Genomic DNA, 14,905 nt, shown 5'->3' with positions numbered 1-14,905 from the left:
TTATTTTGTAAGCATTAAGGACAATATTTTTATTTTGGGGTGGAGTTTATTTGATCTTATTTGCTAATTCTGAGACATTTGGCTTGTACTTGATACTATTTTTTCTTTCTCATTATGTATATATCCTCTCCCTTCTCTCATGATGTATATATTCTCTATCTTCTCTTTATGTATATATCTTCTCTTTCTCTTTCATTATGTACATTCGTTTTGCGTTCAATAGTTTTTGTTTTGTAGCTTCTTTATGTTTATTTCCTTATTAGTTACTGTTTGATTTAGTAGCTTCTTTTTATGTTTCAGTAGATAACAAGCATTTGGTTTTCTTAATGCCACGGTTCTTTCCAAGAGTAGTTGTTGTATGAACTAGTGGCTCTTTCCAATGATGGATGACATGACAACCTTCTTAAGAGAATGAGTCTATTTTGTGTTTAGGTGATAATAGTAGTAATAATGAATAAAAAGACCCGATTAAGTCAAACTCGAAGAGCCAAACATGCTTCATTTGGCACCAACATACTTAACTGTGTGCTTATGGTTAGAGACACGGTTTTTAATCGGAAATAACTCTAGTTAGTGACTTTGTGACTCCTGTGTTGACTTTGATACCATCGAGTGGTCTAATCGGACCATAGTGATCTTCAATCTTGATGTGGTCATTGTGGGCCCTCAACTTTATCCTATTTAACAATCTAGTAGCATGATGGGTGAGATGCTTTGTTGCTAGTCCAAGTACCCGTACAAAAGGTCTAGAACTTACCCTGAATGTGTTTTAAGGCGAAATCGTAAGTTTTGTTTGGCTTGAGAAGTGATTGTAGGCTTTCCTTGGCCCGTTTGAGTTTTCTATTGATTACCAATGATGTCATCCCTAGTCAACCTCTTCGATCCTTTAGCCTTTCTCATTTGAAAATTATGTTATAAGCCTTTACCCGTTCTATCATGACCTCTCTTGGCACTCAAGCTTTCCTTAACACTCATGTGAAACAATCGGCTAAAAACATAAGTTTGGGGGAGAGAAGAGGAAATTGAAAAAAAAAGTAGGTATCAAGGCACAAAAAGAGAAAAGAAATAATGAGAAGGAAAGGCAAAGAAAAGAAAAGAACAAAAAGAGAAATGCAAAAAGTGAATAAATGAAAGAGTTGAAGGGATTCAAAGAAAGGCAATGATCCCAAACATCGAAAAATATGAATGTAATGATCAAGAAAGAGTGATGTTAAGTCTTTCTAGTCCCCCAAGGAAAAGAAAGTGCCTCAAGGAATCGGCAACGTATGAGCCGATAATTGAAAGATGGAGTGCTTAAGGAAGGTGTAACCACTTATCGATATTGTATCAATCCCTAATCCAAAAGTCTTCATTACATCCCGAAAGAAGTCCTATTTGATTTTGAACCGAGTGAGCTACATTAGTGGTGATCTACACGAAAGGGAAAGTTTATAGTATTGGAAGCCATACTTGTGACATTCTCTTGAGAGAGAATGTCATAGTATTGGAAGCCGTACTTGTGACATTCTCTTGAGAGAGATGAGTGAACCTTTTATAAATTTTTGAATTGAGTACTAAATTCTTAAGTGAGATTGGCAAATGGAAAGTAGAGGAGGGAGAGTTCGGAGTCCGCCATGACCTACAAGATAGAGCGAGAATCCTTGATGAGTAAAGTCAACTCTTGATGCTCTCACATTAAAGTTATATGTGCTTAAATGTTTAACTTGTTGTCTTGTCAATAATGCATGAGTGGTGTAGGTAATTGCTGGTCCCAACTGAGGTGTGAATGGCTCACCAGTGGCTAGCTGTAATGTCCTTTAACTTTTGGAGGTTATTTTATTTGCTTGAGGACAAGCAAAAACTTAAGTTTGGAGGAGTTGATAAGTGGAGATTTTGACTATTTATTAGTGCCTTTTAGCTTTTGTTTTCGTCTAAAAGCATTAAATTATATCCCCGAAACTAATGAAATGTGGAAAATTGCAGGAATGCTGGAAGTTGGACTCTCAAGATAAAATCTGACTCAAAAAGCAGTAGTCTAAATACAAGGCAATAAAAGGCACAGAAGCTTACAATGTGCGGTTCGCAAAATTTTATCTGCAACCGCAATCACGGAAGGAAAACTCAGTAGACTTTTGAGCAAATTGTAGACCGCTCATGAATTGTGCGGCCGCAAAAGCTGGGCTAGGATCCAAGATTAGAGAGATAACAAAAAGCCAAGTCCAGAGCTTCCTCAAATTATGGTCCGCACAAGATTTGTGCGGTCGCAGAAGATTATCTTGCAGCCACAATCATACTATTATGGACCACAAAAGAGTGCCTTGCAGCTGCAATACTAAATCTACGGATCACAGAAATAATGCCTCGCAGCCGCATTTTAGAATTGTGCGGCCGCATACCTCCAGTTCCTGAGAAGATGAAGAAACCTGCGGACTGCACATGGAATTGTGTGCCCGCAGAACCTCCCGATGAGCATTTTTGTCTGAAATTGTCAGCCTTATATAAATAGAAGAGTTTCATAAAATTAGGTCAAGTTTTGAATATTTAAGTACTGTAGCCGTTTCTTTTTGCTTCTTTAGGAAACTTTAGCTTATTTTGGTAATTAAACATTAGATTTCTCTATTTTAATCTTCCAATATGAGTTTTATTATCTTTTCTTCTTTGTTTTCTTCTGCACCCACTATGAGTGACTAGATTTTTACTAGGATTGTCACCCAACCCTTTGTGTAATCCTTATGGGTAATAATTTTATGCTTATTTATGAATGGATATTTATTATTTAGCTTTTTATGCTTCAATTGTAGAATTAATGGTTGCAAACATTGATTCATGCCTATTTGACTTAGTCTCTTCTTGAGAACGGGGGACCCCGTCTAGGTTAACTTAGCTATCAAGGAATTGAGTCAATTGAGAGATTGATTAACCCAATTAAAGGGTTCAACCTAGAGATAATAACAACCCGACTTGAGCTCTTATCAACCATTTTGGTAGATACCTATTTGGCCTTGAGAAAGCCAAATTGGGCAAAACCACTCTCTCACCGAGAGGTGTTGAGTGGGAGGAATAGTTTTGTAAGCTATAATACACCCCAGTCAATAAAATAAGCATAAAAGTCATCCCATTAGGCAAATACCTAGGTCATGGTCACAACCCTTATATATTAGGAAAACACTCAAAAATAATCATTTCTTGTTTTATATCTTTAGAGTTGCAATCATTAGCTTATTTTTAGAAGTAAAAATAAAAATCTATTTGTGGAAGTACAATCTAGATATCTCACTTGCTCATTCCGAATATATACTCCTAACTCCCATCTTAGTTCCATGTGGATTCGACCCCGATTCTTTGTTGAGTTTTATTATTGCAAACGACCGTGCCATACCTCTTTAGAGACGTGCATTTGGACGTGATGAATAACTCCACTCCCCAGCCCTCTTCCATGCTTCATCCGGCTCCCTGGTTCTCTTCACTCTAGGTTTGACCACATTCTTGGAAACATCAGGAGGTTCCATTGCCTGAGCTGGTTCTACTTTACAAAGATTTTTCCCCTTAACGGGCTGGATCTTATGATTGTAAGTCAATGAATATGTTTCTTTGCTATAGTACAAGTGGATTTGTGAAAGTGTCTCCCCTACCAAAGTAAAAATATGTTAGTAATTAGATAACAATAGAATGATTCGGTGAAAGATAGTTGTGTCTCATACCTTGTCATACAATATAGCCTTGATTGCATGAGGGCATGGGATACCAGATAATTGCCACACTCTACATGCGCATATTTTCGTTTTAAGATCCACAATATGTCTATTATTACTTTCGCTAATTTCATATCCAAAGTCACAATTAAACTCAACCTTGCAGTAATGTGCTATTGCCCTATAATCATTATACAGCTTCAAAGCATATGGACTGAAGTCACCATTCCATTTACTAATGCCATTTCTATTTGTAGCCAACAAATTCATAACATTCATCCTTATCTCCTCTAACATCTTGATGATTGGCACATGTCTTGCTTTCAGAATCCATACATTGAATGATTCAATGAAATTATTGTCAACCATCATGTATTTACACTGAGTATCAAAATATGCTCTGCACTAAGATTGTGGTGGATAATGCAATAGGTCTTTAGCAACACCACCATCATCAGATATCTCACCTAACTTCTTGAGTTGATCTTTGAAATTTTCTTCATAAGTGCTCCAAGCACTTTGCTATAAAAGTTTCTTCATTTGTTCACTTCTCCATTTTTTCTGCTAGTTAGCTTCAATATGTCTGACACACAACTTGTGGTGAGTATTAGGAAGTACATTCCTCACAGCATTAAGTAAACCCTATTTACAAAAGAAACATAAATGCGAGAAAGCAAAATAGATAGAATAGGGAAAAAAACAAATAAAAGATGAAAGTAATACCTTCTGCATATCTGAGATGAAAGTAACTCCACGACCATTATTTAGTTCCAAAGAAAGCTTCAGAAGCTCAATAAACCACCCCCAAGTTCTAGCATTTTTTTTGTCTACCACAACCCATGCAAGCGGGTAAAAATAATTTATGTTACCTTAATCAATAACCACAAGCAACGACCCTTATATCTCCCCTTAAGAAAAGTACCATCCAGCCCAATAAATGGTCTCAAGCCATCTTTCCAACCAATCTTCAATGCATTGAAGCATATATACATCCTTAAAAACTTTCTTTTTCCTTCTTCAAGAGCATCTTTAGAAATATTAATTACAATATCAGTGCCAGGATTAAATTGTCTAAGTTCTTACTCATAGGCCTCAATTTTCTTGTAACCATCAACAAAACTGTCCTCTAACTTCTTAAGTGCCAAATTCTTGGCCTTTTTAAGCTTAGACATTGACACATTTAATTCAAACCCATCTCTAAATCATCTTTCATTTCCTTCAGGGGATACGGAGGATTATACTGCACTTTTCTCCTAAATAGGCGTGCTAAAGTATTCTGATCAGCCCTAGGATTTTTGAAGCAATGATCTCATGTATGGATATCTTTTCATGTCTTCACTTGATAGCTATCACTATTGCCATCTTGTGAGATATGACATCTGAATGGACAACCAGTAGCACACTTATATCTAGCCCTAGTTGAATCAGTTTTGATCACCTGCAACCCTCTTCTATTAGCCAATGCATAGAAGTTCACTATCCTTCTAGCTTCTTCAATATCCTTAAATATCATACCTAACTCCAACTCCTTAAAATGTTCTAACCTATCAGTTACAACCCACTTTTTTCTTTACTAATACCTTCAAGTTCTGAATAATCATATTCAAAGCCTTCTGAATCATAAAAAATACTACCACCCAAACTACTTTCACATTCAGAAGCTGCATCAATGTCTACATAATATTTTTCTTTATGATGAACAATATTTTGAGCAAACACACTAGCTTCATACTCATTCACCAAAAAAGTTAATCACATTGAACTCTTTAGAGAACAAGTACTGAAGAGTCGTCACACCATCATCATCAGTTACTAGATAGTACCTCCCCGAAGGTCTAGTCACTAAAAGTTGCTCGATATAGCTAAATCCTAAATTTTTGGTAAATTCTTCACAAAAACTTTCATAGTTGACAAGGCAAGCATCATAACCAGACAAAGTGAACACATGCTTCTGATCATACACTATTTCAGATGAAAATACCTAATTACCCCCATAGTGAAATACCAGGTCCACTTTGTCAATCATCTTCTGTTTATATCATATGCAAAGGAATAAAAAGAGCGACAAGTGATGGTCCACAACAGTAAGTAGAAAGGCATAAGTTGGACCACAATCATTTCGAGTAAAAGTATTTCAAAAACATACGGTAATGAAGGACCGCAACCAGACAACAAAATCATCAATTACAACACATTATTCACGTTATTTTATTCTTTAGTAGGATAAAATGCCATAATGATATCAATAAATAACAACCTCATTATAAGACAAGAAACCCTAACCTCACATATAAAATACAAATAAGCGAATCTTTGACCCACAAATAAAAAAAAGGAGAAGAAAACAAAAACATGACATACCTGTTAAAAGCATCAAGCTTTCGACTTGTCTCTTGAAAACGAAATCCTAAAGGTCCAGTTTTGTTGCGTGGTCGGCTGAGGAGAAATTGGAATTTGGAAGAAAGCGAAGTGAGAGAGAGAGAGAGTGGGGGGAAATAAAATAAGATAGGGGTTTATTAAAATATGGTACTAGGTCGGGTTGGTTTATTATTTAAATTAATGTATAGATGAATTGCACCAGATTGTGACATGTGTCAAAATCTGGTGCTAATTATTTTATTAGGGTTGTCCGTCTAAAACATGGCATATGTGAGCCATTTTATACACAATAAGGGTAGAATTGAGACCACCTTTTAACAACGGACAAATGTGCCCAATTTCGTATAGTTTACTGGCATAAATGTGCCTTTTCCGTTTAAAAGAAACAATCTTTTAACAGTTATAGTTTCTTTAAACTTTTGGGATTGCTTTGTGAGTATTAGAAGATCTTTTTGTTCAAAAAGTGCCTTTAAGACACTTTATCCTAGGGGTGTACATAGGTCGGGTTGGTTCGGATTTTACAATTACCAAACCAAACCAATTGTGTCAGATTATTAAATCTAAAGATCAAACCAAACCAATAAAACTCGGGTTTTTCACTCTCGAATTTTCTCGGGTTTTCGGATTTTTCGGATTTGTTCGGGTTTTTTTTCCCCGGTTAAATCTTCATAGAACAAAACATATAAATTGTGCTCAATATATTTCTTTAATCCTAGTAAGATACAACCATATAATATATTTTCCAAGAAAATAATACATAGTATGAGATGTGTCATGGCATTATCCTAAAATATTCAACAACAAAGACAATAAAATTATGTAATATAAATATTACTGATTAAAAAGCCATAATAAAAATAAACATAATCTAAATGTACTAAGTCATGCTAAAATAAGTAGACTAATAAGGGAGTATTAATTACATGACTAAACGCTAAAGAAAAAATAAAAATAGGTTATGCATTTTTATCTAAATTATTGCAAAACAAAAAATAGATATTCAATACATTCCCGTTCGTGGTATTGAATTGAATGTCTTTTGTTAGCATTGGTATCGGTTTGATTTTGGTTTGGGCTTTTGTTAGAATTATTTAATTTACCAACGTTAATGACTATAAAACTTATTGGAGCATTCAAAAGTTCTTAGTCCAACCATGAAATAATACATTAAAAGATAAAATTATGAAATTTTTTAAGAAATATTTATAAATTACATTACAATAAGTATATTTATATATTAAATATATCTAAAATTTCTATATATGTAATGTCGTGTTGGTTTGGTTTCGGTTTGACTTTCTTTAGTTAAAACCATCAAACCGAAAAAAACCAATTATGATCGAGATTTTTTTCCTACACCAAACCAAATCAAATCAAACCATAGTCAGGATTTTTTTCTCGATTTGACTCGAATTATCGGGTTGATGCGATTTGTCGATTTCCTTTGTACACCCTACTTCATCCAAAAGGCATCGCGAGACAAATTTCAATCAAACAACTTTTTTCTCCAAAAGATTTCAACTTTGAAATGATTTTAATGTTCCAACGGTTAAAATTTATATTTTATTGATGATCAAATCGACCTTTCAGCTAAAGTGCTATCCCAACTGGCTATGAAAACTCAACGCCATAATAAAATAAAAACCTTTGATTACTTATCATCAATGGTAATTAGTGACATATATGTGAAACTAGCATTGAAACAGTTGAGCATATTTTTTTTCCCACCACAAAATTGCTAAAGACTATTGGGAAGGCTAAAGACTTTTTCTAAAGATTAGTCAGTATGTGTCCAAGTAAGCCGCCCATAAAAAGAATAAGTTTGATTTTGATATGATCACTTTCTTTCTGTCATTTGATATTTCATATTAAATCAAAAGAATATTCTCCCAAAATTCTACCTCTTCCCCGTCCACTCCATAGGAAAGAAAAAGAAAAACGTGTGATACTGACATCGACACTAGTGATAACTCATGTTTAAGGCACTTTAAGCAATACTCCTAGTAAATAAGATAATAATTATTTAATGGAAATTATAGAATATTGACTAACTATTGTAACAACTAAAAAGCACCACGACAAATTAACAAGTAAATAGTCTTGAATCTCACAGTAGTTTACTACTTCTTAGATCGAATTGATCATTTCTTTTTCTCTTTAAGTTATAATAATTTAAAAACATTTGAACAAATTCAATTGTCTAAATTGAAGTTTAATTTGGACTCACTAATTAAGCTCTAGTTATTTAATGAAAATTACGCCCTCCGGTCCACTTTATTGATATTTTGACTTCTTTTTGTGGTTCATAATATTTAATTTCTTTATATATCAAGAATGAATTAACTTATTTTTTTCCAAAGTTGCCATTGCAGTAAAGAGTCTATGAGTATTTGTTTATTTTGAATGAATAAATTAAGTTTAATATGATCAATTTCATTGTTAATTAATGCTAATATAAATTCTTTAATATATGTAAAAATAGCTAAAAAAATAATTAAAATGGATCGGAGGTAGTACTATTTAACATCAATTTCCTTATCATGTGAGACACATGTTTCTTAATATTTTTTGCTGTAGATATGAAAAATCCATTAACAAATAAGTAGTACAGAATTACCAACAGGAACAGGCTGACCGGGTAATTAACAACAATTAAGATTTGTACTGGTTGGAATGTCAACAACGCTCAGTACTTTCCATATTTATTTATTAAAAAATCGAGTAGCCGTGGCAACCACGTACTCAACTTATTATGGTATTATAAAATACATTTTAAGTTGGACAAAAGTTTCTGGTCCACATAGCACCCGCAAAAGGGATATGGAATATCCAAGCTTAAATATGTGAAATATAATTCAAGTAAAACATGATAAATTGTTACTTTTTCATTTCCCTTTTGTTTAATCTTATCTTTACTTAAAAGAGGATGTTATTGCGTTAAAAATCCGTTGACTCCCTTTCCTCTACTGCTAGCTTTTCACAAAATTGGATAGGTTTTCTGCATCTTTTATTTCTAACAGTATTATTTTTGACTTATTTACAATTTTGTGTTACCAAGTTCAGTGAGATTCGACCACAAAATCTTTCAAATTAAGGTTGAACCCTAAAATTGTTACAAAATATTTCTTTTTACAGCCATTTTTTTTAATTATACAGCATTTGACAGAATAAGAACAAAATCTAATAATTGAATTGATAATAGACCAGTGAGATAAGCATGATATATATATGTGTACTACAGCAAAGCAGGACCCATCCATGTTTCTTCTTTTTCACTAAATGATTCATATGGCAAATTTGAAGATGTAGACGGAGACTCGGCCACACCTAATTAGTATATTCACTAAAAATATCAGTATATTATTGCTGAAGTCCAATAATGGGTGCAGGCCACATTGTATAAATTTTTATTTTTATTTTTGTTAACAAGGGGCCCGCAGCCGATACCGTTGATTTCGCACAGGGTACCTACCTTGCTCATGTATACGTAAGGCTGCGTATAATAGACCCTTGTGATTCGGCACTTCACCAAATCTCGCGCATAGCGAGAGCTCAGTGCACCGGGCTGCCTTTATTTTTTTTGTTAACAAGGGACCCGCAATGGATACTGTCGGGTGTGCACAGGATAAACCTTGCTCATGTGTAGAGCCGTCAAAATGGGCTTGGCCCATGAGGCCAGCCCAACCCAGCCCGCTATTTGGGTAGGGCTGGGTTGGATTTTTTTTAGCCCATTTAAAATTGAGGCTTATAAGCCTGTCCCAAGTGAGCCTGCTGGCCCTTGAGGCTTGACCGAGGCTGCGCCGAGGCCAGCCCGTGGGTCAAAAATTAATTAAATTCAAATTTAAATATTTTTAAAAAGTAAATACTAAAAAATTATTAACTATAATCCTCATTTTTTCAACCTTAGATTGCTCATTTACCCTTTCATATCAACTATAATTTATTTTATTTGACATGCATGTAGGACAAGATTAGTTTTTCTTTTGCTTAATTAACAACGAATTAGGAAAGTTTTAAGTGACCGATAATAATTTTTTTCAAATGAAATATTATTTTAAGTGGACAATAATCAGTTTGGTTACTTTAATATATTATTAGTTATTAAATTGCTCTTCACCAATGAAAATGTCAAATTTTAATACTCAAGAAAAAAAATTGATAACACTAGCAAATTGCATGAATTTTAAAAATTTATGGACTATAATGATGAAATCAACAAATAATATTAAACCTAAATTAAAAAAACTTTAACATATAAACTTATTGAAGTAATTCCCGAACCTAAGGAAAGTGAAAGAAAAGTACTTAAAAAATATTCATGTAATGTTAGAAAAAGAAGAGTTAGAGATATAGAAAATTTGTATTTCAATTACGAGATACCTTGTCAAATATTAAGATTACTGTACACTCTAAATAAACAAAAGTCATTCATATGATTAAGAGATTATATCACGAAAAAATATCTAGAGATTTGAAAAAATATTGTTTTTCTAAAAATTGAAGGGTCAGCCCACCCTAGCCTGCGACCCTCTTAGGGCTGGGCTGGCCATTTTAAGGCCCATATAGATGGAGGGACCGCCCACCCTAGCTCACCAAATTTAAAAGCCCACGAGGCTTGGGCTGGACTAGCCCGTTTTGACAGCTTTACTCATGTGTAACAACCTGCAAATCATATTGGAGGATAAATTGCACTAGGAGTTATGTGTGATGAACTCGACCGAGGAGTTATGCAAATAGGTTTCAAACCCCAGACCTTCCATTAGGGATGTTCCCCGCTCAACCAATTCAGTCGCCGAGGGGTACATTATATTATTTTTGTTGTTGTAAATCATCAATATTTTGAGCCCGTTTGGACATAAGAATTTTTTCACTTTTCGAAAAAGATTCACTTTTTTCGAAATTAATTTTTGGCCATAAAATTTTCAATTTTCACTTGAAAATGAATTTTAGAATTTTTCGAAAATTTGAAAACTCCAAAAAATTATTTTTTAAAAATTTTCACTCAGATCACTCATAAAATTTTAAAAACAATCCAAAATTATATTCATGTCCAAACACAACTTTAATTTTTAAATACTATTTTCACTTGAAATTTTTTTCACTTTTTTTTAAAAAAAATAATTTAAAATTCTTATGTCCAACCGCCCACTTTGTTTCTTTTTAGCATCATACACTATTTTGTTATAATAAAAAGTAGTAGTTCTCTTATTTTCTTTTTCTGGCGCAGTGGGGGAAATAAAATATAGGCATGAGCAAAAATTATATTTTACGGCTGGTCCCACCATTAAAAGACAGCTAGGAGTATACTATATGTATCTTTATTTATTTATGCAATTTGGCATTACATTCATAATAACCATTTCCAACTTGACAAATGCTGTCACAGAACTACAGTAGTAGTAGTATATATCCTAAATCTCTCTGAGCTACTTTTTTTTTTCCAACTTAGGAGGAGAAACACAAATTGAGATTTTCTTCTGTCATATGTTTCAAAAAATCTAAGTATCTTTTTTGAGCTGAATGAACAAAGAGAGAATGTCACTAGTAGGTGAATTGCACTCAGTTTACTCAATCTGCAGTTTTGCAGCTGGGATTGCAGGTAATCTTCTTCCTCACCCCAAATCCAACCATTTAATTTTCTTGTGCCTGTTACTGATCTGCTGCTTTCGTGTTCCTTACAACCTTTTTTTCTTTATTTAAAGTGAAGAAACTTTTGTGGACAGGAATAGTTGAACTTTCTTCTTCTTTCTTTTTGGGTATTTTTTATTTGTAAAGGTTCCATCTTTTTCTTCTAATTTGACTAGTTTTTGGCACATCATTGGAGAATATCTGTTTAAACCTCATTTATCTTTTTGTGTTAATGAGGATTTTTTGTTTAGAAAGTTGGTTCCTTTTCTTTATTCCTTTCTTTTTTTGGTTGTTTCTTTTAGGGGAGAGGGAGGTTGTATTAATTGGGTGGAAAGATTGTTTTGTTCTTTTCTCTGTTTGAATGTAAAAATTTGCCATCAATTTCTGGATATGGACTCTAAAGATGAATAACTGCTCGGAATATCTTCCTATTAGATTCAAAGATATCATTTAAGTCCATCTGTTATGTCATTTGAGGATAGCATTTATAGCAATAACTAAATTGGAGTGGCATCATATTAATGAATATCCGATTAGTTACTAAAAGTCAGACTAATTTCTCCTTAAGGCTTTAGTTTTAGAAGTATGACTTCAAAAGTTCCCAAAAGTGGCTCTAAGAAGGGACCAAAATCTTTATCTTCTAATATATTTACCTTTTGAAGCCCTCCTCAGGGTTTGATTGGTCTGAAGAAAGATCTTGTAATTGATAGAAAAGGAACAGAAAGGAAAGGAAAGAAGAATAGATCAGCTTACTCTCTTCTTACTAATCATTTCCTCTCTTGTCCTTCTCATTCCTTTTCTTTTATCCGATCGACTAAATCATTCCAGCAATGAAGATTTTATTCAATCTGACAATCATAACACTAGAATTTCCCTAAAGCATCAGCTAAATTGTAAAAAGTTTACACTTTCTAACCAAATATTTGGTTAATGTGTAACACAGGGAACCTCTTCGCGTTCGTCTTATTCGTGTCACCAATGTAAGTATCCTAAATCTTTGAACAGTGACAATGTTTTACAAGCGATTCATATGTTGCATTGAAGTTGATGGCATCCCCTCCTTTTTCAGACCAACGTTCAGAAGAATCATTAGAAGCAAATCTACAGAACAGTTTTCTGGATTACCTTATATCTATGCGCTCATTAATTGCTTAATATGCCTCTGGTATGGGACACCAATTGTATCTCCTGGTATTATATTGGTTTTCACTGTCAATTCAATTGGAGCAGTGTTCCAGCTGGTATATATCACCATCTTCATCATTAATGCGGAGCGGTCAAAGAAGGTCATTCTTAGTTCTTACATAGCGAATTTTGCTAAAGTTTCAGATGGAAACTGATCTTATGCTTATATCATTACATGTTCAATCCAGTTGAAAATGCTGGGGTTGCTGCTTGGCGTTTTTGCTGTATTTGCTGCTATAATTGCCATCAGCATATATCTGTTTGAGCCTCCTAGTCGACAAACTTTCGTTGGATATTTATCCGTCATTTCTCTGATTTCCATGTTTGCTTCTCCACTATTCATTATTGTAAGTTTTCATGAAGAAAGTACTATAGCCTAAGATGGTAAAGGCGCCATTCGTTAGACTGATTGGTTTAAGAAACAATTTTTTGGGCAGAATTTGGTGATCAAGACAAAGAGCGTGGAGTACATGCCGTTTTATCTATCACTTGCAACTTTTCTCATGAGCGTTTCTTTCTTTGCCTATGGAATGTTCAAGAATGATCCATTCATCTCTGTAAGTAAACCGTCCGTTCTTCGGGCGGATTTCCTTCTCTTTAACTTCCATTCCAGTCCTATTTATATCACCTAATATGTAGCATGGCTTTGATTCAAAGATGACAGCATCGTTAAAATTTTATTACTTTTGAAATTTTTCTTGTTGTTTCTGGAGATAAATTATAGGAAGTATGAGCTTGAAAGTTCTTCCCAACTACCTATTCATGAAAGGTGAAAATTTATTCTAGTAACTATATTTAATTGAAAAAACATGAACGCTGAAAATTGGCTAAATTAATGTTCTATACCTTCTAGGAAATGCCCAATGGTCTGTTAGCTTTCTGCTTAACTGCTTTTACTTCCTACTACATTGGCCAATGTGTTGGTGCTGGTGCAGGGAAGTTGGCGCTATTGTTATTTATTATTTTACTTTTTCACATCGGGGGCTTGGGCGAAGGGTGCCAGGGTTCGGGTCAGGCCATACACCTCTTCACCCACCCTCCAGAAAACAAGGAACACCAGAAAGCAAGAAATACCCTTTGAAAGATTGCACCAATTCCACAATGGTGTTTGAGTTTCGTGGTGATGGTCATCGTTGTTGATGTTATTATGTTTCATTTGCTGAATGAATGTTTTCTTCTGAATTTGGTCAGGTACCAAATGGGATAGGAGCAATTCTTGGCATCATACAACTGGTCCTATACTTCAGATATAGCAAATCAGAAGAGGAGCCAAGAGCACCTCTCTTGGATTCTTATACATGAAACGCAAGACTATGGCTGGAGTTAAGATTCATTCATTAAGAAGATACTGAAAACTTTATCTTTTTTTTTTTCTGATTCTTTTTTCTTGTGCGGGAATTTGGGAGGTTGAGAAGTCTTTTTGCTTCTTTTTCTGTTAGTTTATATTTTTGTGGAAAGAGCTTGAAAGATGTATTATAGGTGGTGAACAGTATATCATTTCAAATTGTGGAAAATATAGTTACTTGTCCAGTGTTCTGTGCTCAAAATTTCATTGAGTGTCGATTGCTTAATGAAAGGTTCAAGTGCTGAGTTAACAAGTTTTCGTTTACTCTTCTTGTGTTTCATCCTTATTGTTTAATGAAAAGTTAAGTGTTAGATCTTCTTGGTTTCCATCCTTCCGAGTTTATTCATCAAATGGCCTACTAAAAAAAACTAAGATCTCACTATTTTATTATTTAACATTTCTTATAATAAAATATCAATCTTGACTAATCCAATAAGCAAGGTAAAAGACAGAAATACAATTTATTAATTCATAGTCTTGAGATTACCCATATGCAACATAAATTTTAAAAAACATGGCAAGATAACATATACTAATATGTTTATGAAGGTCTTTTAACTTCTTACAAATAGTATCGAATTTATCTGATAGCAAACTTAATAAGAATAGAAAAGAAAGTGAAAATATTGAAATACGAGAAAAGGTTTATACAACTTCAAAATTTTCAAGACAGTGTATCTTTCCATTTTCTTTCCTT

General features: G+C 33.8%; 1 protein-coding gene across 1 annotated transcript; it reads left to right on the top strand.

Annotated features, from left to right (window-relative positions):
• Nucleotides 1-11,399: 11,399 nt before the first annotated feature.
• LOC107805651 (bidirectional sugar transporter SWEET2a) lies at nt 11,400-14,377 on the top strand. Its single transcript, XM_016629722.2, has 6 exons — nt 11,400-11,649; nt 12,622-12,658; nt 12,748-12,964; nt 13,052-13,210; nt 13,301-13,420; nt 14,055-14,377. Exons 1-6 carry the CDS (start codon nt 11,571-11,573, stop codon nt 14,163-14,165), a joined length of 723 nt encoding a protein of 240 aa, XP_016485208.1. The 5' UTR covers nt 11,400-11,570; the 3' UTR covers nt 14,166-14,377.
• Nucleotides 14,378-14,905: the final 528 nt, after the last annotated feature.

Source organism: Nicotiana tabacum, chromosome 3 (assembly GCF_000715075.1).
Source record: "Nicotiana tabacum cultivar K326 chromosome 3, ASM71507v2, whole genome shotgun sequence".
NCBI lineage: Eukaryota > Viridiplantae > Streptophyta > Magnoliopsida > Solanales > Solanaceae > Nicotiana > Nicotiana tabacum.
Note: the sequence above shows the minus strand (reverse complement) of the source record. Positions and strands in the feature narration are given on the sequence as shown.